Genomic DNA, 27103 nt, shown 5'->3' on the forward strand with positions numbered 1-27103 from the left:
CCTCTACTTAAATTTCATACCATGGCTACAGGTTCTTCTTCCTGCACATGGAAAAGGTCCCAGCCCAGATTTTGGTGGGACCCCAGCAGGTATTTGCATATTGTGATCGGGTCTCCTCACAGGGAGCAGGGTGAACATAGCACTAACCCCAGCAGGTATGTTTCCATGCTTATTTGAGCTGAGAAGCTCAGCACACAAAAAGGATCTTTTTTTTCCAAATATGTCTTTTAACTAACTTTTACTCACCCCCATTGAGCTGCTCTTCTCTTCCTGTATCCAGCTGTTTACTAGGGTTCAGGGGCTAGATTCAGACTGGTATAAACAGGTGCAACTGCTCCGAAGTAAAGTGAGCAGCAGCTATTTACACCAAGGACAATTTTACACTGTTTACATGGATTTTAATGAGACTATTTGTTCCATTGAGTGGGTAAACAAGATTTGGTCCCAGGTCTGACTTTGGGCAATAAAATCCAAGTTGTAACCCCTAAATCAACTTTCAACTAAATCAACAGTTTACAGAAAAGACCTGGATGAACCACTTAGTGGGCTTGGAGGACTGTGTTTAAACTTTATACAGGTATCTGATTACAAAAAACTCGGGCCTTATTTTGCTTTAAATCCTAGTCTCTCTCTCTCTCTCTCTCTCCTTTTAAACTTCATTAATAGATTGTGTCAGACTGAATTCATTGTGGCAAATTCAGGCCATTGTAACTGACATTGTATACTATTTGCATTTTTAATCTCATACACACATATAACCGGGCTGACACGTGGCTTCTTTTTCATTACGGAAAAGATGATGGCGCACCAACATGTATTGCTATACATTCAACTGCTTTGGGCATTTCACAGACAGCTCCTAAATTATGTGCAGATACATAGCGCAAAGAGGAGATTTATTTATTTTGCTATGACTCATTGTAGAGCCAAATCCCCCTCTGCCTCTTATTTTGTGTCAGTCAATTGCTTTTAAGATCAGCACAACCAACTGGCAGGGAACACAAAAAAACAGAGGGATTCAAAACACAGGCTTGTGGAGCAATTCCACACAGATCTGTTATTGGCATGATGAGCAGCTCCATCAGGTCGATCTGTGTAAAATGGTAAGAGAACAAAGGAAATAGAGGTCTACCCCTCCCACATTAGGAGCTGATTAAATGTGGGCTGTTACACATAAAGTGGGTCTAACTGCACTTCATTCAACAGGTACTTAAATTCCCTTTCCCAGATCCACTAACCTCATAGGAGTTTAAACTAGGAATAAACCAGCCACAGGACAGCCAACAAAGCCATAAACCTGTAGCATGTCAGTCAGCAGCATGGAGAGGATTTGTGATAAGATCCATCACAACAATCCACAGCACATCATCATTAGAAGAGTAAAGTTATGGGGCCAAGTCCTGTTTACTGTACTCACGTGAGTAAATCAAGCAGGATTTGATCTATTGTATATTACACATATCTATACAAAATAGTTTATTTGTAATAAGAACTTGAAAAAAAAATTCCCCTCAAGCCCTACAACCTTAAATTCTTTTTAAAACAAATCCAAACTCAGCAGTGTCTGCTAAGCATCCCCTTTCAAAGGACAGTTACATTCACATGACAGCATCAAAGAGAGTGCTTGAGAAATCCTCTCAGTCTGCTCCAACATCATAACAATGCTCCAGCTGATTTAGAATCATAGAAGATTAGGATTGGAAGAGACCTCAGGAAGTCATCCAGTCCAAGCCCCTGCTCAAAGCATGACCAACTGCAACTCAATCAGCCCAGACAGGGTTTTATCAAGCGGGGCCTTAAAAAATTCTAAGGATGGCGATTCTATCGCCTTCCTAGGTAACCCATTCCAGTGATTCACCACGCCCCTAATGAAATAGTTTTTCCTAGGGTGACCAGACGTCCCGATTTTATCGTGACTGTCCCGATATTTCCTTGTTTGTCCCGCGTCCTGACTGATGTGCGGTCGGGACACTGGACAAACAAGGAAATGCTCCGGAGCCTGGAACCCGGAAGTACTCGCCCCCCCCCACCCCCGCTCCAACTCCTCCCTCTCCTCCCCCCATTGGCTCCCTCCCGGAATCCCTGCCTCTTCCCCAGGCTCACCATTCCTCCTCCCTCCACAAGCGCTGGAGGGAGGCCCGGGAAATGCAGGGGGAGCATGGGGCCGGGGTGAGTAAAAGTCTGGCCTGGCCCTGAGCAGGCAGGACTCAGTCGGGCAGTAGGGAGAGTAGGGGGGCGGCCCGCGGAGCCAGGCGGCAGCTGTTCTCCCCCCCCGGGCAGCGGGACTTGGGAGCAGCCGCTGCTGCAGCTCCCACTGCTGCGGGGGGAGGAAGCGGCCGATTGCCAAGCTTGGCGGCTGCGACTCTGGCGCCCGGGCCCGAACCCCCTGAGCCTGTTCCCCTGTGGGACCCAAGCGGGACGGGGGGGGCTGGGGCCTGCTGCCCCCACTTCGGGGCCACCCAGGAATAGCACCAGCTGGGCAGCAGCCCAGACGCGACTGGCCAGGGGCTGGGCGCAGTGTGCGCGCTGCTGGGTCCCTGCAGCAGGCCCGGGCTTGGGGGGTTCGGGCCCGGGCTCCAGAGCCACAGCCGCCGAGCTTGGCCATCGGCTGCTTCCTCCTCCCCCCCCCCGCCCGCGGCAGTGGGAGCTGCAGCAGCAGCTGCTCCTGAGTCCCACTGCCCGGGGCGGGGGGAGGGGGAGAACAGCCACCGCCTGGCCCCGCGGGCAGCCCCCCTACTCTCCCTACCGCCCGACTGAGTCCTGCCTGCTCGGGGCCAGGCCGGACTCTCACTCACCCTGGCCCCACGCTCCCCCTGCATCTCCCGCCGCCCCCCTCCCCCCCCCGCGTCCCGATATTTGACTTGGGTGATCTGGTCACCCTAAGTTTTTCCTAATATCCAACCTACACCTCCCCCACTGCAACTTGAGACCATTGCTCCTTGTTCAGTCATCTGCCACCACTGAGAACAGCTGAGCTCCATCCTCTTTGAAATCCCGCTTCAAGTAGTTGAAGGCTGCTATCAAATCCCCCCCTCACTCTTCTCTTCTGCAGAGTAAATAATCCGTTCCCTCAGCCTCTCCTCGTAAGTTATGAGCCTCAGCGCCCTTATTTTTGTTGCCCTCTGCTGGACTCTCTCCAATTTGTTCACAAGCTTTCTGTAGTGGGGGCCCCAAAACTGGATGCAATACTCCAGATGTGGCCTCAACAGTGCCAAATAGAGGGGAATAATCACTTCCTTCGATCTGCTGGCAATGCTCCTACTAATGCAGCCCAATATGCTGTTAGCCTTCTTGGCAACAAGGGCACACTGCTGAAACATATCTACCTTCTTGTCCACTGTAATCCCCAGGTCCTTTTCTGTAGAACTGCTGCTTAGCCAGTTGGTCCCCAGCCTGTAGCAGTGCATGGGATTCTTCCATCTTAAGCGCAGGACTTGTTGATCCTCATCAGATTTCTTTTGGCCCAATCGTCCAATTTGTCTAGTTCACTCTGGACCCTATCCCTACTCTCCAGCGTATCTACCTCTCCCCCCAGCTTAGTGTCATCCGCAAACTTACTGAGGTTGCAATCCATCCCATCATCCAGATCATTAATAAAGTTCTGCTCACCTCCTCCCCATACTGTGCTGCCCAGTACAGCAGCCTGGGAACTTACCTTGTCTGTGAAGACCGAGGTTAAAAAAAAAAAAAAAAAAAAAAAAGCATTGAGTACTTCAGCTTTTTCCACATCATCTGTCACTAGGTTGCCTCCCCATTCAGTAAGGGTCCTACGCTTTCCCTGACTACCTTCTTGTTGCTAACATACCTGTAGAAACTCTTCTTGTTACCTTTCACATCCCTTGCTAGCTGCAACTCCAATGGTACTTTGGGCTTCCTGATTACACCCCTGCATGCTCGAGCAATATTTTTATACTCCTCCCTAGTCATCTGTCCAAGTTTCCACTTCTTGTAAGCTTCCTTTTTGTGTTCAAGCTCACCAAAGATTTCTCTGTTAAGCCAAGCTAATCATCTGCCATATTTGCTATTCTTTCTGCACTTCGGGATGGTTTGTTCCTGTGCCCTCAATAAGGCTTCTTTAAAATACAGCCAGCTCTCCCGCAGTCCTTTCCCCCCCCCCCGGTGATCCTGACTATCAGTTTCCTGAGGGAGTCAAGGTCTGCTTTTCTGAAGTCCGGGGTTTGTATTCTGCTGCTCTCCTTTCTTGGGGTTTGTATTCTGCTGCTCTCCTTTCTTCCTTTTGTCAGGATCCTGAACTTGACCATCTCAAGTTTGCCACCCACTTCTACTTCCAAGTCTTCCCTTTTTGTGAGCAGCAGGTCAAGAGGAGCACGGCCCCTAGTTGGTTCCTCCAGCACTTGCACCAGGAAGTTGTCCCCAACACTCTCCAAAAACTTCCTGGATTGTCTGTGCACAGCTTTATTGCTCTCCCAGCAGATGTCAGGGTGATTGAATTCCCCCATGAGAACCAGGGCTTGTGATCTGGAATCTTCTGTTAGTTGTCAGAAGCAAGTCTCGTCTACCTCATCCTTCTGATCCGGTGGTCTATAGCAGACGCCCACCACGACATCACCCTTGTTGCTTTCGTCTTTAAACTTAACCCAAAGACTCTCAACAGGTTTTTCTCCAGTTTCATACTTGAGCTCTGAGCAATCATACTGCTCTCTTACATACAGTGCAACTTCTCCAAGTTTAATTAAACTTGGCAGCAGGACAGGTTTGGGCTCAGAACACAAATGTTACAAGTTTGAGCCTGAAGCAGTTTCAAAGATAAGTAAAATTTGTGGGGGGACAGGGGGGTGTTAAAAAGAGATTAGAGGAGCAGTGCAAATACCATAGACTGTCCTTTGTCTCTCATCTAAAATAAAAGAAGTCATCAAAGGCATTGTACTAGGGTCAGTGAAATCTGCTGTTTCCCCAACATCCAGAAAAGGATGCTCTAGTGCAGGCATGCACAACATGTGGCCTTGGGGCCGCATGCGGCCCGCATGGGCTCACTTTGCGGCCTGCAGGGGGTGAGTAGGCAAGCTGGAGGGGTGGGGGGCTGAGGAGACCGGCAGGGGGGCAGGTGAGCTGGTGGTGGGGGAGGGGGGCTGAGTGGGTGAGCCGGGGCGGTGGGGGTCTGAGGAGGCGAGTGGTGAGTCGGTGGCTGACCTGTTCTACTGATCTGGTCTGGCTCCCATCCCCTTTCCAAGGGTTGCAGCTGTCTGGAGGTGCTGCCTTCCATACCTTCTTCATTCATACCTCATTCATTCAACAGGGCAATTGATTACAAAGTGGGGGAAGATCTTATTTTACTTATAGCAAAAAGACATTTTTCTTTTACCTTGATTATACTACCTTAGGGGCCCGCTATAACATATTACCAAGGTTCAATACTGCTGTTTCAGCAGAGTGACGCTGGGGAAGGAGGGTTTTTTTCCACTGGGCAGGAAGCGCTGGGGGGGGGGGTGTTTTTGTGGGGGGGGGGGGGCGGGGGGGGGGGGTTGGGGGTGGGTGGGTGGTGCTGGGGGGGGTGGGGTTGGCAGGGCCGGGGGGTTTCGGCCCTCAGCTGTTTTCTTTGCAGTAATATGGCCCTCGCCACTTTACGAGTTGTGCAGGCCTGCTCTAGTGGGTCAGACGCTGAACTCAAGAGCCCTGGACTCAGTTCCCAGCTCAGCCACTGACTTCTTTGGACAAGACACTTACTATACCATGTGCCTCTGCTTCCCAACTGCAAACCAGGGTTAACCCTGACCTACCTCACAGGCATGTTGTTATGAGGATAAATGCAACTAACTAAGCATTCCAACACTGTGTACTTAGAGAGAATGGCAAGGTAAGAGGAAGTTAGTGCCTTTAGGTCTGATCCTATAAGCATTCCCCCTGGGTAATGCTCATGGAAGGCAATGGGAGTGCTATGCCCAGAGGGCTTAGCTCATAAAGATGACCACAAAGGGGGGGAAATGGAGTTACACTAACAGAAAATCATCATGACTCAGACCCCCCTAATGTCTGATATACTTACAATCAAAGAACAAAGGGCCAGAGCCTACTTACACCAGGGTGGAGAGGGAAATATTAGGGGAAGATTTTCTACTGAATTTAAGGGGAGAAAGCATGAGCCTTAAAGCCTTCATGTGCCTAAGTATAAACAAAAGAGAGAAAGCTTTATGACTTGAGGTCTTGGGGGTGAATTTAAAACAGAGATATGTGAGAAAACTGAACAGAGGGCTTCCAATGACCAGCATTTGTCTGACCAAAAGAAAAAAAATAAAACCCAATAGAGGGTTATTTTTCAGCCTGCCCAGTGCTAGAAATCAGTCTTGCACACATGAGTCTGCAATTATTAGTGCCACTGTTAACCCACCCAGCTACAATACATTCATCAGCACCGACAAATGAAACTGATGAAGAGGAGAAAAAAAAATCTAAAGTGGCAACTTAAACACACTTCTGCCTAAAATCTTTTTACCTCCGATTGTTGTAAGAAATACCTAAGATTACTGTAAAATGGGGTAATGGTGCTTGCCTCCTTTGTAAAGCACTTTGAGCTGTACCGATGAAAAGGTCTTAGTAAGAGCTAGGTATTCATTAGTAGCGCAAATGAAAAACTAGAGAGAAAAAAAATTCTGTATTTTATCTTTGTGCATTTGACAGCACTTGGTTTCAGTTTCATCATTTCCTCTGGACAGTCAGCCAGTTTTGTTTGTGAGAGTCTTTCAGACAGCACTAAGGGGGATAAAAACATTTAAAAAAAAAAAAAAAAGGGAAAAATGGGATTATAAAACCTCCCCAAAAAGAGCAGGAGAGCTCAGGCACAGTTAGCATGAATCAGAAAAAGAACAGGAGTACTTGTGGCACCTTAGAGGTGCCACTAGTACTCCTGTTCTTTTTGCGGATACAGACTAACACGGCTGCTACTCTGAAACCTGTCATGAATCAGAAGTTACAGTTCACATGCATCACAAATTGCATTATAAGTTCACGTTCTGGAATGTTATTCATCCAGGGCTTCTGCTAATTTTTAAACAATATGAATACACAGTACAGGAGATAAAGGTTTTGGCAGCAGCAAGAGCCCAAGCAGTTCCACTGCAATGCTGGCACGGTACTGGAGGCTCAGTGGCTCCTTTGAGCATCTTATTTGCTCAGCTAGGGTTGGAAGTTTGAGCTACTGGTCTTCAGATTGGCAGGCAGCACAAAGTCATCAACACACTTCCCAGGCACTGTTCTGGGCAGTGACTGTGGGGAAGTTTTAAAGATTGTGTGCAAAATAAACTCCACACTCTTGCTCTCACACACACACAACTCACATTATTTGGATTGTGAGCTCTTTGGGGCAAGGACCATCTCATCATTGACCAAGCTTGTGAGGCCCTCTAGTTAACTTGATGGCATTTCTCCTCCTGTCTGCCAGGCTGAATGCTGCAGCTGACCATACTTCCAGGGTATGTTGGAGACATCAGAGGGCAGAACCCTGGGGACATCCAGAGCTGTGGAGTAGATGCTCAGCCAGCAGGGGGAGTCAGGGAGAGGCACAAGGCGGTTTCATTCCTTTCTCCCTGTGACAGTGTACCCCATAAGGCTTTATGGGGGGGGATGCTTATAAATGTATGTATGACATAACTGGAATATGTTTTGTGCTGCCTGTGCCATGCAATATATCTCCGTAAAGGTTATGGTCTACTATATCTATTCATCCTATTTGTACATATATATCATTTTCTACTTGAGCTTAAGAATATGGGCTGTACGTTTGCTTGGTTTCTAAGTAAGCTTTGTGAGGCATTTGGTCAGCTTCTTTAGGAAGGAATTCGCCAGGTTAAGTACCTGATCAGGAAACACTTGGGGAACAATGCATTTTGGAATGCTCCAATCCACATAAGAAGTCTTCCTGGAGACATGCAAGATACCATGTGGACAATGGCTTCAGCCTGTAAAGAATGAGACATGCAGGGACATGTGACTTGCCCAGGTGACTCCAAAACTCCATCTTGGAGCTGGACTTTGCATAGGAGGGGGGTCTCCACCCACAAGAGAGAGTCTATTTAAACCCGTGGGAGACCCCTCCATTTTGTCTTCAGCTGGCTAAGGAAGGAACCTCTCTACCCCCTCAGGATACTTGAAGGGAACTGGAACAAAAGACAGTAACTATAGGGGGTGTGAGTGATTGCTGGACCCAGGCTAAAAGGAGATTAGCCTGTAAAAGAGAGCATTCTGGAACTGGTGAAGAACTTATCTGTATTTAGTTTGATTAGACATAGATTTGCGCATTTTATTTTATTTTACTTGGTGACTTACTTTGTTCTGTCTGTTACTACTTAGAACCACTTAAATCCTACTGTATGTATTTAATAAAATCACTTTTTATTTAGTAATTTACTCAGAGTATGTATTAATACCTGGGGGAGCAAACAACTGTGCATCTCTCTCTATCAGTGTTATAGAGGGCAAACAATTTATGAGTTTACTCTGCATAAGCTTTATGCTCGGTAAAATGGATTTATCTGGGTTTAAACCCCCTTGGGAGTTGGGCATCTGAGTGCTAAAGACAAGCACACTTCTGTAAACTGTTTTCAGGTAAACTTGCAGCTTTGGGACAAGTGTTTCGGACCCTGGGTCTGTGTTGGAGCAGACAGGAGTGTCTGGCTCAGCAAGACAGGATGCTGGAGTCCTGAGCTGGCAGGGAAAACAGGAGCAGAGGTAGTCTTTGCACATCAGGTGGCAGCTCCCAAGGGGGTTTCTGTGATCCAACCCGTCACACTCCCTCCTAGTGTGCTGTGGCATCAATGCCTGCTTTGTGGTGGGGGAAGAGGGGCACCAATGCATCTGCCCTTCCCTTTCCTTCCAGTTCAGTGAGGAAGAAAGGTACATTTCAGGGGGGAGGCACCAGAGACACACACAGAGCCCCTGGCATGGTGGGGAGGAGGAACTGGGTGGGGTGGAACAGACCCCTTGTGATGTGACAGGGGGGGGAATGGAGGGGAAGAACAAAGGACTGTGGCATGAGGGAGCAGCTGAAGGGAGGTGGCAGAGCAGCCCAGCAATAAGGGGGTTGGGGGTGCACACAAGGAGCTTGTGGGGGAAGAGAGGGATGGAAGGACCTGTTGGTGTGTGCAAGGAGCTCGCCTTAGTTCTAGGTATATGCAGGTGCTCTACAGAGTGTAGGCCGGGAAACCCTTGTCACTTAAACATCTAAAAATCTGGAGATCAATGAGTCTGTCAAAACTTTCCTACACCAAATCCCCAGTATTCAGCTGGTTTCTCTAAAGGGAAGCTTATAATGGGCACAGGGAGAGGCTCTTAGAAGCTTTTGCGAAACAGAATGTTCTTAAAAAGAACAGGAGTACTTGTGGCACCTTAGAGACTAACAAATTTATTAGAGCATAAGCTTTCGTGGGCTACAGCCCACTTCTTCGGATGCATATAGAGTGGAACATATATTAAGGAGATATATGTACACACAAACAGAGAGCATGAACAGGTGGGAGTTGTCTTACCAACTCTGAGAGGCCAATTAAGTAAGAGAAAAAAAAATTTTGAAGTGATAATCAAGCCAGCCCAATACAGACAGTTTGATAAGAAGTGTGAGAATACTTACAAGGGGAGATAGATTCAATGTTTGTAATGGCTCAGCCATTCCCAGTCCTTATTCAATCCTCTAGTTTGCATATCAATTCCAACTCAGCAGTCTCTCCTTGGAGTCTGTTTTTGAAGTTTTTCTGTTGTAAGATAGCCACCTGCAGGTCTTAAAATGTTCTTAGTACTTGGGCAACATGGAGTGATACAGCAGGGCCAGAGGGCAGCAGGAGAGTGATCAATAGGAGGTATATAAGCCCCAGGATGATCAGAGCCTTATTCCTTGTGGACTGAGGAGAGGTTACTACAAGCTAATTAGAGCACTTGGCACCAATTAAGGCTCAGACAGAGACCTAATTAAAAAAAAACCCTTGCTTCAGTCAGACAGGAGAAGGGAAAGAGAGCTGACTGTAGTTTGGAAGAGTACTGTTGTTGACCAGAGGATCAGAGTATCAGGGGAAGGGAAGCCCTGCTCAAGCAGAGCAGAGGGACTCCCCAGGTATGGAGGACCAAGAGAAATCCTGCCCAAAGGGAGCGAGGGCAAGAAGCCCAAGAATAGGGGCTGAGGCATCTCTTCCCCACTGTGCCACAGCCCCTATTCAGGGCTGGGGGAGTTAAGTGCGCAGTCCTTGGGGGCCTTCTGCGTGGCCGCACAGGCATGCACCTAAGAGGGAACTTAGGCCGTGACCCATCACACGAAGGAAAAGTGCGGGACCCATCATAATAGCGTCGGCCATTTGCCACAACGGGTAAAAGCGACCACTGAGAATTTACCACCACCTCAGTGCTGGAGAGCTACTGAAATGCTGCCCTTCGAGCAGACTGTAAAACTTAAGTACAGCAGCTTTAATGACCACTAGTTCTCTCAATCTACAATCTGGGTTTAGTTACTGACATTACAAAGGAGTTGACATAGGAGAGCTAAAATACTGGCACACAAGAGTCTCAGTCTGTGAGCCACTTAGAATTGCCGGTCTGATTTTCCTTTTTGAAAAAGTTTTAATACATTTGTGCTTTTGAAAATGCTTGTGTGTTTTGTTCAATAACCCAGCACCCAAGAGGCTAGCTACTCCAGTGGGTAATGCTACACGCCAGGCAGGGGAAGCGAGTCCTTGTGAAAAAGCTTTAATGAAATATTCCAAGGTGGGGAGAGAGACATGGAAAGCTAGTCTTTTACTTATGGTACTGAACTGAAAGTGCCGAGTTCAGTTCCTGGCTTTGCCACAGGCCTTCTGTGCAACACTGAACTCACTTAACCAATCAGTGCCTCAGTTTCCCCACCGGTAAAATGGGGGTAATACTTCCTACTTCACAGGGAGCTGCAGCCACATTAATGTGTGCGCAGCTCTCAGATACTTTGATGATAAGTGTAGCTCCATTTGTCATAGCACTAGTGTAGACAGGACCTTGCCGATTTTACCACCATATTGTCCAGCCTTGTACAGAGCAGGTCTTAAAGTCACATCTTCCTCTGTCCCCTTCCTGTACCTCCCAAAATATCAACCGCTGGCTAGGAGATTTAGTCCTCTAACCACACGTACATTTTTCATGCCCTGAATGGTGGCATCATCAGGCTTCAGACTCAACAACCCACTGATGAAGGAAGGCAGATTGCTCTTCACTAAGAACCTTTTTTTGTTATTTGTTTTTTGCATTTTCAGTAACATTTCCACTTTTGGAAAGTCTTCACAACTTTACCTGAAAGGGAAACTTATACTATGCTCCTTACAACTGATTAGCCATTTTAAAGTTTTAAGGTCCAAATAAAAAGAGTAGCATTGAAAAAGTTATTTTCAGAAACAAACTAAAACAAAAGGTAGTTTGGCTCAGTGGCAGGTGTTCAACCAGGGCATCAAGCCAGATTTTCAAGGTTTTACATTATGCAATCCCTGCCTGCATCTCCTCCTCCATTTCCCCACTAATTGCACCAGCCTGGATGCAACTCCAACACAAACATTTTACACCCTTCCACACTGGCCAAGCCTCCACCCCTGCATTTTACTCATACCGCTAGCAAGACCCACTTCCACAGAAATCTGTTTTACAAGAAAACCAAGAACCAAAACCCCAAATACTACAACTTGAGCCACTGAGAGACATACATCTCTCAGCCTGTGGTCGTCCTGACTCCTATTATCCCGGAGTGGCGTCATAGCCTCACTTCTCTAGCCAGCCCATGTTTAGATCATGATCTCTTCGGACCTAGGAACCACCTTTTTGGGGTGTGTGAAAGGACATAGTACCTAGAACACTTGAGAGTGCTATAAAATAATCAATAGCTCACCTACGTGTGCACACACACTCTTCCACTACTTCAAGCATCAGCCCTGAGAAGCCTATCACCAAGTCAGCCTACTTTGCTAAGTTTCCTTCATTGTTAGAGTAGAGAATCAAAACATAAAAGAAAGGGAATTTAGCTCCCTCCTACTAAAGGATTGTTGGAGTCAGCTTTGGCAACTCTGGCTTGGAGATAGTACCGGGGTGGATTCCAACAGCATCTGGCACGTGAGAGACGGGAACCTGGGGAAAGGAGCAGAACTCGCAGAGCCTTTTCCTGTGGAATTAGAGGCTTTCCACCCACTGCAATGGGTGGGGAGGGTAGGGGAGGAGAGGTCTGCAGACCAGACTGTTGCCCAGATCTTTTCCGCACCGGCAGTGGCCAGGGACCATTCCGCTTACAGCACAGAAGGCCTGTGGCAGCACCCCTGTCTGCACAATCCCCACCAAGTACCCACGGGGCAGCCTTCCCGAGGCTCCCACTCTGCGCTAATCCCCCAAGTACCCACAGGGTACTCTCTCTGCACCAGCCCCACTCATACCCACAGCCCCCCCGACACCTCCTCTCTGCACCAACCCCACAGACTCCCCAACGCCCCCTTTCTGCACCAATCCCCCAAGTACAAGGGAAGCTCCCCGATGCCCCCTCTCTGCACCTGCCCCCCATCCCCTCTCTTGCACCAGCCACCCGCACACCCCCAACACCCCTCTCTGTACATCACTCCGGGAAGCCCCCTCTGCCCCGCCCCACACACCTGCCCCCCGCAGCCCAGGGGCCGGGAGGGTGGCGGGCCCAGCGGGTCCCTACCCGAGAGATGGTGAGCGGCTGCTCGAAGTCCTTGCCCCCCACCAGGCGGAAGCCCCAGGGGCCCGGGCCCTGCAGGGCGACGCGGTGGCTGCTCATTCCGGCGGCGGCGGCGGCTGCTCGGGCTGAGCCGGGACCCTGCTCCGATGGAACCGGCTGCCCCGCCCCTGGGCGGGCTCAAGCCCCGCCCGGCCCCCAGCGCCGCGGAGAGGGGCGCTGCCTGCTGCCGGAGGTGGCCCCAGCCCAGCCCGTGGCTGGGCCCCACCGCTGGGCCAGCTGACCACCGAGAGTCCGTGCTGCACAGCGCCGAGCACAGCGGGCCCGCCCCAAGCTGCGCTAAACGCACCAGTCAGGTACCCCCGAAATCATGAGACCCGAAAGAAATAATCGGCGGGGGGCTTGGCCTGCTGGCTTTTGTCAGCCTTTAGATTTCACAGCTTAAAGCAATGACGGCTAGAAACTTTTTGTTTTTTTTTTTTAAGGGAAGCCGTAATTCTCATAAAATCATCTGAGCTGTAGCTTTAAGAGAGACGCCAAATATCAAGAGACTTGCAATGAGGGTTGGCCACACTTGCTGTGTGGAGGTGCTAATGCAGTGGTGATCTGGCCATTACCAGGGGTTGACTGTTTGAAAAAATGTCAGTATATTTACTAGCAGCCTCTACAAATATGGTCATAAGTGAGCAATGTTTAATACCACTAGCTTGACTAAAAGAGCAAAGTACATTTGGCGGTGCTGTGTCTTTCTTTTTATGAGTCACATCAGAATAGTAAGTACACTTATAAGCTCTCAAAATTCAGTCATTCCCCCTCCATAGTGTAAACTTAGCAAGGTTACGGTACAGCCCGCTGCTCTGTTTCCATTATAGAGCTTAAGGGTATACTTTGTATTTCTGATGCTGCCCTATAAAATAAGTGGCAACCAATACAAATATGTCTTGTACAGGAATTCTTTCACTTTAACAGCCCTTGTGTAGAGTTAGCTGGAACTAGACCTAGCACAGGACAGTGGTAACTCTTCAATTTACCACAATGTTTTGTATATTATTACACTGTGTTACATAAAAAGCCTTGACTTTATTCAAGCCCCTTCTTGTAAAAATTACAGGCCATATCGTCCAATGGTGTAAATAGGTTGAAAAAATAGTGCTTTGCTGGTTTACATCACCTTATGATTTGATCCTGCATTTTTATTTCAAGCTCAATGCTAGTACTGTATCAAGAGTCTGGCTTTTCTCAAAGCCAGGAATAAAAATGATTCTCGACAGGCACAATTTTCCATATATGTTTGCCCATAAAATGTGGAGACTGTTGAAAGTCTAGACAACACAGTAGGGGCTCAATCCTATGGCACTTACTCATGCGAGCCCCACTGAGCTGTGTAATTTGGCCTCTATTCTGATAGCATCTTCCACACACACTGTGCCCCAAATATTTCACAGAGGAAGAGAAAAATTAAGAGGTGTAGGCCAAGAAGAAGAGAAACATTTTGCAGATGAACTAAGAACATATAGCGTCAGTAATTATTTCTGTTGTGGCAGTGGTTTGGGACTCCAAAAGAAGGATTGGGACCCTTATACTTCCAAAGGGATGCAGCTGAAGAGCAGAAACAGAGAGAAAAAAAGATAACCCCCATTTCTTGTAATGATGTTCAATTCATACTAACAAGATGGCTTAGGTCTAAGCATCAAGACTAAATGAACCAGTGTACTGGATAATGGCTTGCTTTCTGTTTTGGCAGCACCATATGGTGAGCTCTGATGGCAAAAATATAGGGTTTTCCCAAAGTTGCGGGTGACACAGTGGGCACAGGGCACAGAATTCCCTCACTGCCTTATCCCCTAAAAATTGATAAGCTGATTTAAAGATAAAAGCCTCTTGAGTAAGGAATGTAGGACTGAGCCCATAACTGGAGAACGAGCCTCTCAGTCATTTTTTTTCTTCCTGCTCCATTGCTCTCCCTAGACCTAGACCAAATGTCTAGTCACACTTCCTTTTCCTTCCTGGCAAGTCATATTAACTAGTACTTGCCAGCATGCCATATCTATCAGTGCAGACTAATGCCTGTGTGCCACATGGTCTGGATTTTACAGCAGGAACAGTACAGCAGTATATTAAGCTACACAACTAACTAGACAAACAGGAACAGAAAACCTGACGTATGTGCACCAAGGACATGTTAATTCTACCATTCACCTGGCAATCAGGAAGCTGCAGTGATCTAGCCACCATAAAGTTTACAGGTCTTCCTTTCACTTTGTCTCCTTAGGCTATGTCCACACTACATTGTAACCTGGACTTACAATTGCTGGACCCAGATCTCAAAGCCTTGCTAACACGTCCACACCGCACTGCACAGGCCTTCTGATTCAGGTCAGCAGCTTAACCTCCAGCAGCAGCATCTTAGGACCCAGGTCCTGAGTGATTGCTGACCCAAGTCTGTCTGATTTTTATGTGGCTGGAAGGGGGCTTGGGCTCAAAGCTGAGTCAGATCCCAGGCTTAGTGTGCAGTGTAGCCAGACCCTCAGTGACACGGCAGAGTGCCTGCTAGAAATGCCAGGAAATACAATAACCAAATCAATGTCGCACTAATGCAGTGTTAGCGTTTAGCCTTGGGGATCATTATATTGCTTTAATCAAATGCTCAACAATAATACACTAAACAATATGAAATCTTAATACAAGATTGCAACAAGAATAAGCAGAGGGTGGCCTGTCTGCAGCCAGATGCCAGGCAATCAGGCAGGTAACACATATAAATTTTTGCAAAAAGGATATTGGCATGTGAAAAAAGCCTGACACTGACTGCCTCAAACCCCTCTACCCTGTCAAGAATTTTTGGTTGAGGGCATGGGATTGGGGTGAGGTCCATAGCGGCCTCCCTCACTTCCTATATACTAATGATTAACATGTGGAAGCGGAACAAGGTAAGCAAGATGACACAAAATCAAAGGGGCAAAATTAAAAGGCATATGCAATGCCCCAGTTAATCAGCTGCCAGCTGGCTCTTCATGCTGTTGGCACAAGGTCTTCCATGCTCTGACAGCTGCATTATGGCTACACATTCCAAAACAACCGCTACTCTTGCTTCAAGGGCAAGAGCCCCAGGGCATTAAGTAGCTGGATGTGTATCCCGTATTTGTCCAACACTGATAAGACACTAGCTGGGCAAAGCATCAAATGAGGGATTCAGCCTTGTTTTCATCAAGAACAACAATGTCAGAAGGAAGGATGGTCCAGTGGATGTGGGAGATCATCCTGTGATAGCAGTTTTCAGGTATCTAAAAGGGTGTCATAAGGAGGAGGGAGAAAACTTGTTCACCTTAGCCTCTAAGGATAGAACAAGAAGCAATGGGTTTAAACTGCAGCAAGGGAGGTCTAGGTTGGACATTAGGAAAAAGTTCCTAACTGTCAGGGTGGTTAAACACTGGAATAAATTGCCTAGGGAGGTTGTGGAATCTCCATCTCTGGAGATATTTAAGAGTAGGTTAGATAAATGTCTATCAGGGATGGTCTAGACAGTATTTGGTCCTGCCATGCGGGCAGGGGACTGGACTCGATGACCTCTCGAGGTCCCTTCCAGTCCTAGAATCTATGAATCTATAACCATGGGCAAATGCCTTAGTCCAGACCAGGCCTTACCAGGGACTGAGGGGTTGTGAGGACAAACTCCATTGATGATTGTGCAGCGCTGAGGTACTACGGCGCTGAGGACCAAGTAAGTCAGCCGAGCAGTTCTAGTGCCTGGCACTTGGAAATGAAACCGCTAAATCTCCACATTATGATTTGTATTAACGCCTAGCGGCCCAAACAAGGACCGAGCCCCGCCTTGTGCTGTGGTGCTAAAAGTCCTCAGCAGCCTGCACAGCGGAGGGCTATTGGCTGCTTTTGCAAAGTAAGCTTCTTGCTTCTACAGGTCAGAATCAGAGCAACCAGGCCTTAGTTACCTCTAAAGTGGCATTGGTCCCTTCCAGAGATGTAAAAGCCTGACCCCTAGTGGTTGTACCTAAGACCTGCAATACACGGTGTCACTAAATGAGTAATGGGCAAGCAGCCTAGGGGGATGTCTGCACTGCAATTAGCCATCCACAGCTGGCCCATACCAACTGACTTGGACCCAGGGGGCTTGGCCCATCAAAGGAGCTGTTTAATTGCTCCAACCTGAGCTCTGACTACTTCAGCGGGGAAAGGAGCGTTCTTTCTCCCTATGCATCTGGCTCTCTGAGCCAGTGCCCATTGAAGGCAGTGGAAGGATTTCTGTAAACTCCACCAGCCAGTTGACTGGACTCCTGCTGTCATGAGGTTTTGGCCATGAAAGAGAGTTACGCATGCACATCTGTAGGCGGGATATACCTCTGACAAGCTCTCAGATCTCACAGCCAGGCTGTTCTGTCTTTCAGAGGCCATCATCAATGGTGGTGACATATGGTTCAATCTTGTCAGTAACCTTTTCTAGTACTGGGGCCTCACAGATTCAGCCACTGCAGGCTTGACCTGTGAGCGATTCTCTGTTTTCTTTGGTCTGCAATTGTACGTCTGGCAGCTGCCAGCATGCATACAATTAAAGCTGCATCTCTGTAAGTCTGGTGTTACTGCGACATCCTGTCCAGGTGCAGTCGGGTGACAAAACAGGTACCCAATTATGATGCCAGGTTTTGTCATTGGTTTTCAAGTTTGTGCCCAAACTTTGTGGCAACTACTCAGTCTGTGTTACTTCTTCTTGGGCTTTTGATGAGAGGTGAGTGTCTTATCAGTTACAATTCTGTCCCATCGAGGGAACTGCTGTTTAAACACATAAGCCAAGCCATTAAAATGTCTGCCGAGAAGAGGTGGTTTGAAAGTGATTGGCAAGGGGCTATTTTTAAATAAGGTTTGTGCCCTTTTGTATTTCTTTATTGTATATTATGGAAGTCCTAAAAGGGGTCTTCCCTCCCCTCCCCCACAAAACAAGCTCAGCTTTGTGTCTTACTTTCAACATACCAAAGGTGGAAACTCGGTCTTTCCTAGTTTTGCTGGAGGCTTTTGGGGGTGTGGTCTCCAATCTGTATAGAGAACTGTTATCCCTTTAATGTGAGGGCAGGGGTTCCATCTTTAGCCAAGACATAATTTCCTCCAAATGTTCTGTAGAAAAAAAAATAAAGAAACCCCAACCCTTTCAGGCCTGCTTTATCCATCAATAAAGGGCACAAACCTAAGCATTTCTGTCCTTTGCAGGTCACCTTTAAGGCCAGATCATTGGGTTACTGGTATCTTTGCCCACAGCTGATTGCAGCAGAGAATCTGAGGCAGAGATTCTGTCAATCTGCCTGGGGGGAGCGGGGCTACCAAGCTTGGTAGGAGCAGCGGTGATTGAGGAAAAAACAAGACACTGTCATGGGGGCATGCTAGGCAGAGCCCAAGGGTTTCTCTGGGGAGGGGAGAGTCTATGCTAAAGGACCAGGTAGGAGGGGTCCTGAAATGGATGGAGCTGTCCCCCTGTAGCCTTAATCCATGCACACCTCCCTATACCCTGCTCTTCAGTGGCTGGACTCTGTGCTGCTTGGATCTAGTTCCAGCTCTGCTTTCTGTGGCCAGTGATTCTCCACATTATGCCATTTGCTCTTTGGTAGAACCCTTCCTTAAGTCCCATGGGGATTTCTGCTTAAAACCTCATGATATGATAGTGCCCTTAATTCACATCTGTCTAACATTTAAAACCCTTTGAGCTACTTGGTGGTCATTTAGCAAGTGAGCCTTTGCCACTGGTGCTGCAGCTGGTGTTCTCAGCCTAGAGCTCTGATCTTGCAGCTGAATGTCCGGGGCAGATATCCACTGCCACTTGGGGTACATCTACACAGCCCAGGTGGGTTGGCTGAGTGGGGCTCGCACTAGCGCTCCAACAATAGCTCTGTAGCCAGCACTGTGAAGTTGCAGCTCAGACTCTGAAGCTTAGGGACTGAGGGGGAAGAGAGGTGGGGCTTCAGAGCCCAAGATCCAGCCCGAGCCACAACTTCAAAGGGCTGCCTACGTAGCTCTATGTAGAGCTCTAGTATGAGCCCCACTAGCTCTTGGAGGCTCCCTGCTGTGGGCATTAGAGACATATCCCCTAGCAGGGCTTTGTCTGAGCACAAGGGTCTACCCTGGGCAGAGGCCCTGAGTCGCCATGGCACTTAGGCCCAGATGTTTCAAGGCCAGGGCCGTCCCTAGCCATTTGGGTGCCATACACAACTTCCTTGCGGGGAGCGGGGGGGGGGGGGGGGGCTGTGTAGAGCCCCAGGCCTCCCCTCCCAGGGTCTGGGAGGCAGGAGCTGTGGGGCCACTTTTGGGGTATTAGCCCGCTCCGCTTCCCTCGCCCCAGCCGTGTCATTCGGGTGAAGGGACTTGGGGAGAGGTATTCCCCCACACTCACCGGCAGCGGCACGGGAAGCAGAGCAGCCCGGCCCCAGCCCGCTCTACTCCACCAGCTCCCAGCCGCAGCGCTCCGCTTCTTGCCGCCGGTGAGGGCCGGGGGTGGTCCTTTCCCCAACCCGAGCGACATGGCTGGGGCTGGGGCAAGGGAAGCGGAGTGGGCTGGGGCCGCATCTATCCACTTCCCGCTGCTGGTGAGTGCAGGGGCGATCCTTTCCCCGCACTCACCGGCGGCGGGAAGCGGAGCGCCGCAGCTGGGAGCTGGCGGAGTAGAGTGGGCTGGGGCCGGGTTGCTTCGCTTCTTGCCGCTGCCGGTGAGTGCAGGCTCACTGGGGGAAGAGGTGGAATGGGGGCGGCCTAGGGGGCGGAGCAGGGGGGAAGGGTAAGAGGCAGGGCAGAGGGAGTTGTCCGGGTCCCCACACCCCCCTAGGGACGGCCCTGCCCCTTGCACTGGGGGCTGGCCGAGGGATAGGGCTGGTCGCCAGGACTGGTGCTGCCACGTATGCAGCACGCAGCTGCCTAGGGCACCATGAAATTTGGGGCAATTTAGTGCCCCAAATTTCATGGTGCCCTATGGATCTGCGTATGCTGCGTATGCTTAAGGATGACCCTGTTCAAGGCATTTCAGCATTGCAGCGCTGAGCATCACTACGCCTGACTGAAGAGATTAAGGGTCATTTCCAAAAGGCCAAAATTCCACTGACATTCAATGGCCACACAGCAACTCCCACTGCTCCCAGTAAACTTCAGTAAATAACTTGTACCAGGACCAAAGGAGTAATTCAGCCCTTCAATTTATTGTCAAATCGTCATTCACTGCAATAAGGAACCAAAATCAACACAAAAATAAATTGCGGTTTTTGTGTGTTTATAACTAAAAATGGCAACAGCAACAAAAATAAACCTTTAAATGAGTTGGTTATATACAGTCAATATCATCATGTTACTTTGTTGGCTAGATTAATTAGGTGTGATCCAGTCCTAGCAATAGGTCTAAACATTGCTGCAGATAACAAGAATGCAACTCAAAAGCAGAAAATCAAAAACCATAAATAAGATAAGGATTGAAGTTACCCCCACTCCTGCACAAAAATATAATGGTGCTTTGTGTTGTATTTGTATCGGGTTTAGAGTGGATATTTTGTTCTAAAACTCTTCATGTGAACTTACATAGAATTCCTTCATTTAAATAAAAATGAGAAAAAAAAACCCTTTCATAACTGCCTTTTTTCCTCCTTTCATTCAATTTGTTTAAATTATTTTTTTCTATACAAGGTAAGTACATTGTCTGTACAAAGTTAAATATACATATTTACAATCATACTTCCAAAGCACTTTGAGTCTTCTCTTCCGTTGATATCAGCGAAAGATAAGTATTTTTAAACCCAGGAGTATGGCTAATTTATCAAAATGTATTGCAAGTCATGCTAACAGTTAGTTGCAGTTACTGTTAATCAGTTTGTATAAAAGCATTGGCATAAAAATAGGCATTTTCTATTATTAAATATGGCTGATGCCAAAATAGCAATCTTAACTTTTGCTATTTGTAATGGAAATGTAGGAAGCTGTCTGATGCAACTGGTTTTATCTATACTTTTTTCTTTTTGAAACAGAATTTCTATCAAAAAGAGCATTTATTTTTGATTTACAGGCAAGCCGTGTTTTTTCAAAAAAGTACAAATATATGCAGCTGGTAATAGTTGTATAAACACAGCTTTACAAATTGGTTTGCCTTGCTAGTTTCATTAGGTGACAGCCTAATCAAGAACCACCACCACCACCAAAAAAAAGCAAGCTCAGTAATATTTTGCTAGCATCTATCCGAATCTCTACGATAGAATACCAGGAAAAAATAAAGTCTTTATTGCAAAGAGTATACTTCAAAATGTGTCCTGTCGTTCAGCGCAACATTTAGGGGGTAAACAGCCATGGGATTTGCAAACAGGATCTATGCCCCCTAAATTTTCCTTTATTTTTGTTCTATTTTTGTAAAATTTGGGTTGATTCCTCGTGGAAATTGTGAGCCTGTTCATTGCTATGCACACAATATGCTCACCCATACACACACGCACACACACACACACACACAAAAACCTGCAGGGGTGGATATTATGAAGCAGAATATTACCAAAGTTGAGGGGTTTTTTTTGGCTGATTGCTCTGGATTAAACTGTCAGTTCAAAGCCCCTCCCCATATGATAGAGTGCTACCTAGTCTAATCACATAAACCGTTCTCTGCCGGCCATGTACGCCAAGGTGCACATCACGAAGAAATAATTAAGAATGAAAGTGGGAGGCAGAGTGAAAATTACCTTGAAGATGGGGGTAATCTCAGAGAAGGCCTCCCTCAGTTATAGAGAGGGAGCAGCTGCAGAGCTGCATGTTGCCTCAATGCATTACAGTTCCCATTGCTTTTTCTCTCACACAAGCAAAACCTATCACACACTCTATTCTGCTGCTTCCCCCAACTCTGTCTCAGAGGTAAGTACTCAATGAAAAGCATGAAAACTAAGCTCTGAGCTCAGAACTCAGAGCTACAAAGGCAGCATTGTAAACTAGAAACTTTGTCTCTTTCCTTCAGCAAACAAGAACAGTAAACCCAGCATCACCCAGATCCAGGCCTGCACATTCAACCCAGAACTGTATCACATAACCACATCCCCATTCCACTTCTCATCTCTCATTTATTACATTAATAAATTCTCTGATTTCAAAGGTCTTTGCTACTTAAATGTTGTCCGGTAAACAATACTAATCAGCAGGTGCATGATTGTTTTAGAGGTACAGCAGTTTCACATAGTTGCCTGGGAAAGTGCCAAACTGTCTTGTTCTCCGAGACGTACCTGTTGGGAAAGAAAATAAGAATGCAATTGAATAAGATGGAGCTACAGGGGAAGGTGACTGGGATTTGAAAGAGAAAGAGCAACCTGTTTTGTTTGTAAGCCAGGCTGGGTACAAATCATTGTTCTTGGCAACGCAAGAGAAGAGGGGTCCTGGTCAAAAATTCTGTTGTTCCTGAATAGAATTAACTGAAATAACTGTCACTAACTGCACTCATTTTGTTTTTTAATTTTAATACAGCAATTGTTAGTGCTGGATTGACAGGGCTGTAGTCTAGGGGCCAGACTGTGATCTTTGCTACATCCATTTAAATCAGCTGAAATCAATGGAGTGGTTTGCCCAGGTGCGATGGAGAGCACAATCTGGGCTTGTGTCCTCAGAATACAATCGGGCCAGGCTTCCATGTGCTTTGAACCCACAGATGGGCCTGATGTCCAAAGAGCTCATCTCCCATTGCATTGCGTATGGCCAGACTTACAAAAGAACTCAGCACCCAGTGTACTTAGCTCTTTGGAAAATCTGGCCTGGGCAGCATACACACAGGTTTCATAGTGTGCCTCAGCCCTGCTCTGGAGGGAAGCCCTGCTAGGAAAGAGATGGGCCCTCAAGCCTCTCAGGGTATGTCTACACTTGGAGCTGTGGGTGTGAGGAGGAGGAGACATAACCACGGCTAGCTCTCGTCGAGATAGCGTGCTAAAACAGAGCACAGCTGCGGCAGCACGAGCAGCTGTCCTGAGTGTGTCCTCCATCAGGGGTGCTAGGAAAATACTCAGCTGCTAGTCCCTCCCCCCACTCACACTGCTGCGCTGCACTCCATTTCTAGCACGCTAGCTCAGTGAGAGCTTGGCAGGAGCTTGTTGCATCCGAAGAAGTGAGGTTTTAACTCACGAAAGCTTATGCCCAAATAAATCTGTTGGTCTTTAAGGTGCCACCAGACTCCTTGTTCTTGGCAGGTATGTATCCTGGAACTGCCAATCACGCCCCAGCTTGACGCGTGCACAAACCCGTGGTCTGTGACCCATTCAGCTCTTGGCATCTCTGCTAAGGCTGCTACCAGGCATGCCAGCTACCATCCCTTTTGGAAATGTGCAGTACATTGGTGTATTCCTTTTTTCTGCTTAAATGAAGGTCATAATCACCAACTACTCCCCTACTCATCTACCAAACCCTTTCCTTCAAATCCTTCTTTAAAATCTGTTTCTCCCAGCAATCCCCGCTCATTAACACTCCCTTCCTGCTCAGCCCTTCCCCTGGGACTTGGCTGGTTCAAAGCAAGCCCCTGAGCCAGGGGAAGTGTGTATGAAGTGCAGTGCAGTCCTGCAGCACTGTATCAGTGGGGTAGAACAATTAGAAATGGCTGATTTTCTTCCTTCGAGACTTTTCTTTGATGAAAAATGGCCCTTTTAAAAAACTTAATTTTACAAAAAAGCTTTTTTTGTTTGTTTGTTTTTTGTTGTTGTTGTTGTTGGTTTTTTTAACATTTTCTGCTTTCTTTAAAAAAATAGAAATTTCAAATTTTGGAAATTTGATTTTCTAGATTATAGGGTTATTTTATTTATTTATTTTATGTTTATCTCCCCTCAACATATTTCTTTTTCACACACACACCCCTTCCCCAGTTTTCCTTTCGTCACTCTCTGCAACATGTCAAAGCTTCCTCAACTTTGGAAAAATTCCAGAGTGGCTAAAGAAAAACTGAAATTCTGTAATTATTACACCTTTCCAAAACTGGGGAAATTTTGAAAAGTTACAGAGTAGCAAGAGGAAAAATGAGAAAATTAAAAAGTTGGTGGGAAAAACCCATCTGCCTGGATATCATTCTTGTATTGTTCTCAGTGGAAAAAATATGGGAAGAGAGGAAATTAAAAATGTTTCAAAAATATTTCATGACAATTTTTGGGAAAAACCCCCCAAAACACTGTTCCATTTTGAAGCAATTTCCAAATTTTGAAATTTTCCACAATTTATTCCCCATTTTTGATTACCTGTAATAATAATATTAGTACTAAACATATGATGCACTCACCCACAAACCAGCCATCATCGCATTTCTCCATGACATCTACAATATCTCCGTCTCTTAGCTCCAGCTCATCGTTGTTCTGGGGAATATAGCTGTACAGGGCTTGGTAGCTAAGTCTAAAGCCGAGGGAGAGAGAGAGATGTTACAAATTATACAGTGAACTCTGCTGACATCCAATCACATCCAATCATCCAATACACACTACAGTTTGAAAAGCTACCACATGTCTATTGTATGTCCTATTATGGAGTCCAAAACCAATTGTAAACAACCTGTGCTGCTAAATCAGGGCTAGGCATTGTCACACGAACACAGGAGCAATAGTACAGCTGCACTGCAAGGAGCATCCCAGAGAAGGAACTAGGATTAGGAAGCCACAACTTTCTCTTTGTTCCACCTTTGCTCCCAGGGAGTACTGCTGGTAGAACCAAGACTCCACCATTCCCCACCTCCTCCTAAATCTGGGTACATCCACTTCTGCCCTGGGCAGAACGGATGTTCGTTTGCTTGCTCAGGCCTCTAGTCATATTTCATTGCACACTGAGTGTCCTGGCGCTTGACTGAAATGCCTTTGAGACAGGTTCGCTTTGTACACTGCAACTGTTTGAAGGAGAGGAGTATAGACAGGAGAAATCAGGGACCAAATTCTGCTGAGATACACACATGCGACTCCACTGCAACCAAGATGGAGCCTGTGGGTTTGGAGATGAAGCTGACCCAAGCCCCTGGAGCTTTGGGTGAAGTTTGGCTCCAGTTCCCAGCCTTGCGGCTCAGCCCTATCTCTCCTTGGGAGTGAAATCAGTGCTGGCGAAAGGTGCCAAACATCCAGCCCTGGAGACTCTAGTCCTCAAGTTCTCCAGAGACTAGGCTAGTGGGAAGCACAAGCTCCGTTGATGCAGCCCCACCAATGGACTTCAATCACAAATGTTTATCAAGGAGTTAGAAAGCAGTTTTGGCTGAGAGTTTCAAAGCCATCTAGGGGATTTAGACACACAGTTCCCATTAATATTAATGGAAGTTATGTGTTTAAATGCCCTAGGCCAGAGGTTCTCAACCAGGGGTACGTGTACCTGTAGGGGTACGCAGAGGTCTTCCAGGGGGTACTCCACTCATCTAAAACAGTGTTTCTCAACCTGGAGGTGGCAGCCCCCATAGGGTTGCCAACTTTGGTTGGATGAATTCCTGGCGATTTCATCTCATGACATTAATCTTTTATTAAAGATTAATCTTTAATTCCTGGAGACTCCAGGACAATCCTGGAGGGTTGGCAACCCTAGCCCCCAGGGTGGTCATGGGATGGGTTTAGGGGGATCACAAGTGCAGGGCTGGCATTAGGGAGTGGCAAGTAGGGCAACTGCTTGGGGCCCCGCACCACAGGGGGCCCTGCAAAGCTAAGTTACATGCTTCAGCCCCATCACCTGGGGCTCAGGCTTCAGCCAAAGCTCACAAGTGAAAAACAAGCTCAAGTATCACACTGAAATGTAAGTACAATATTTATATTCCAATCAATTTATTTTATAATTGTATGGTAAAAATGAGAAAGTCAGCAATGTTTCGGTACTAGTGTGCTGTGACACTTTCGTGGTTTTATATCTGATTTTGTAAGCATGTAGTTTTTAAATGAGGTGAAATTTGGGGTATGTAAGACAAATCAGCCTCCTGAAAGGGGAACAGTCGTCTGGAAAGGTTGAGAACTACTGCCCTAGGCAGCTCTGGCAATCTCAGCAGTAGTTGCTAAGCCCAGTCAGTCCTTGGTTTCTCTGTGAACACTGCCAACAAAGGGCCTATTGAGGCCAATGTAAAAGTGGCTATATTGTGCTGTGAACAACTAGCCACCTAGGAGCTACTGTGAACCCACCAACTCATTTCCTATGAGCCAGATGGTAGGCACCAATATGGGCTGCATTTGAACCACAGACCTTGAGGAGAAAGTAGCAAGTTACAAAGTCTAATTCCCTGTGCTAGAAGTCCCACCAAGAAATGATACTTTCTATGCATTTAGCACCAAATTGTCCACTCTAATTAACCATGTCCCACCCACCATCTGCCTTGTGTCACACTTCTCTTGCCCTCATCCCTCTTTATCTGTGCAACATCTATCTTAGGGGCTGATCCTGCAGTCACTCATTGCTGGGCATGAGGCTTGCTGTCATGAGTCCTACACCCTGTAGGAAGTATATGCAGGAGTGTGACTCTTAATTGTGAGATCTCTCGAGCAGCAGCTGGGAACCTGATTCAGATCCTGTGTATGTATGATAAACTGAACATTTACCCTGTGCTAATTTCCATTATGGTTTGAAGGACTGTATTACTTTACAAGCTTCCTCAAGCACTTCTTTCTGTCTCCATTCATTGGCGTGATGGGCCCGATTCTTGACGCTTTGCTCCTTGGGTAGTTTTTTACCCCTGTGCAAAGCACTACCCACTCAGGATGCTCGTGCTCCCACTTCTACACAGGTGAAAATGACTTCACAAGGCAGTGAAGAATCAGGCCCTCTGGCCAAAAACTTAGGACACAAGTTTTTCCCTCCATTTGTGTGTAAGAAACAAGGATTCAAGCTGCAGAAAGAGAAGATGTAGTACTGTCCACCCCAAGCATTCAAGAACCTTGAATCAGGGCACCCCAGTCATGTATGAGCAGCGCATTGTGCCTGGTGCTATACAAACACAGGGGTCCTGTTTTCAGGCTTTTCACTGCAATGACGAGGGCTAGAAACTTCCTTCCTTATTTTTTTAATGAAAGCTGACACTCTTGCATAATCACATGCCTCCAGGGCCTGGAGCTTTAGGGGAAGTACCAAATAATGTCACACTTAACAGCACATGACAGATGCAAACGAGGCCCCTGGGAGAGAGGGCAACCAGAACCACTTACATGTCTCCTGGTGTTTGACTCCTGTCAGGGCTGGCTCCTTGTTGATGTGCTTGAGGTTGCTGAGAAATGATTAGAGATGGTTTATTGTCATTAGAGGCCATCGTGTGGCAAGAGTCAAGAGGTTGAGAAATAGCACTGCAGTAATGAACAGACTTTTCTGCAATGTTTATGATCTCATTGCAAACTGCTTCCTGCGTGGTAGGCAGCATTGACATCCATGGAACACCCATAGAACAGTCAACAAGGAATGGGGGGGAAAGGGAAAAATAGACAGGAAGAGATGGGACATTCCAGATGCAGCACATAAGTCCAGTCAAACAAAAGAGTTGTAGATCCA

The 27103-nt window shown here is 47.1% G+C and overlaps 2 protein-coding genes across 49 annotated transcripts in view; both read right to left on the reverse strand.

Annotated features, from left to right (window-relative positions):
* Window positions 1–12820, reverse strand: part of PDLIM1 (PDZ and LIM domain 1) — an 88077-nt gene extending 75257 nt beyond the window's left edge. The window contains exon 1 of one of the 3 annotated variants that reach the window (XM_034775993.1): window positions 12644–12820. In XM_034775993.1, the coding sequence (XP_034631884.1) occupies window positions 12644–12739 (96 nt within the window). In that variant the 5' untranslated portion in view covers window positions 12740–12820. The remainder of the gene's footprint in view (window positions 1–12643) is intronic. The other 2 variants (XM_034775992.1, XM_034775994.1) reach the window with 2 other exon arrangements.
* A 6984-nt stretch (window positions 12821–19804) lies between these two features.
* SORBS1 (sorbin and SH3 domain containing 1) overlaps window positions 19805–27103 on the reverse strand; it is a 210460-nt gene continuing 203161 nt past the window's right edge. For 27 of the 46 annotated variants that reach the window (XM_034777801.1, XM_034777795.1, XM_034777792.1 and 24 more), the window contains 3 exons: window positions 26767–26957; window positions 23895–24007; window positions 19805–21870 (listed from right to left, as the gene is read on the reverse strand). In XM_034777801.1, coding sequence (XP_034633692.1) covers window positions 21803–21870; window positions 23895–24007; window positions 26767–26957 — 372 coding nt within the window. In that variant the 3' untranslated portion in view covers window positions 19805–21802. The remainder of the gene's footprint in view (window positions 21871–23894; window positions 24008–26766; window positions 26958–27103) is intronic. The other 19 variants (XM_034777815.1, XM_034777811.1, XM_034777809.1 and 16 more) reach the window with 1 other exon arrangement.

Source organism: Trachemys scripta, chromosome 7 (assembly GCF_013100865.1).
Source record: "Trachemys scripta elegans isolate TJP31775 chromosome 7, CAS_Tse_1.0, whole genome shotgun sequence".
Lineage (NCBI taxonomy): Eukaryota > Metazoa > Chordata > Testudines > Emydidae > Trachemys > Trachemys scripta.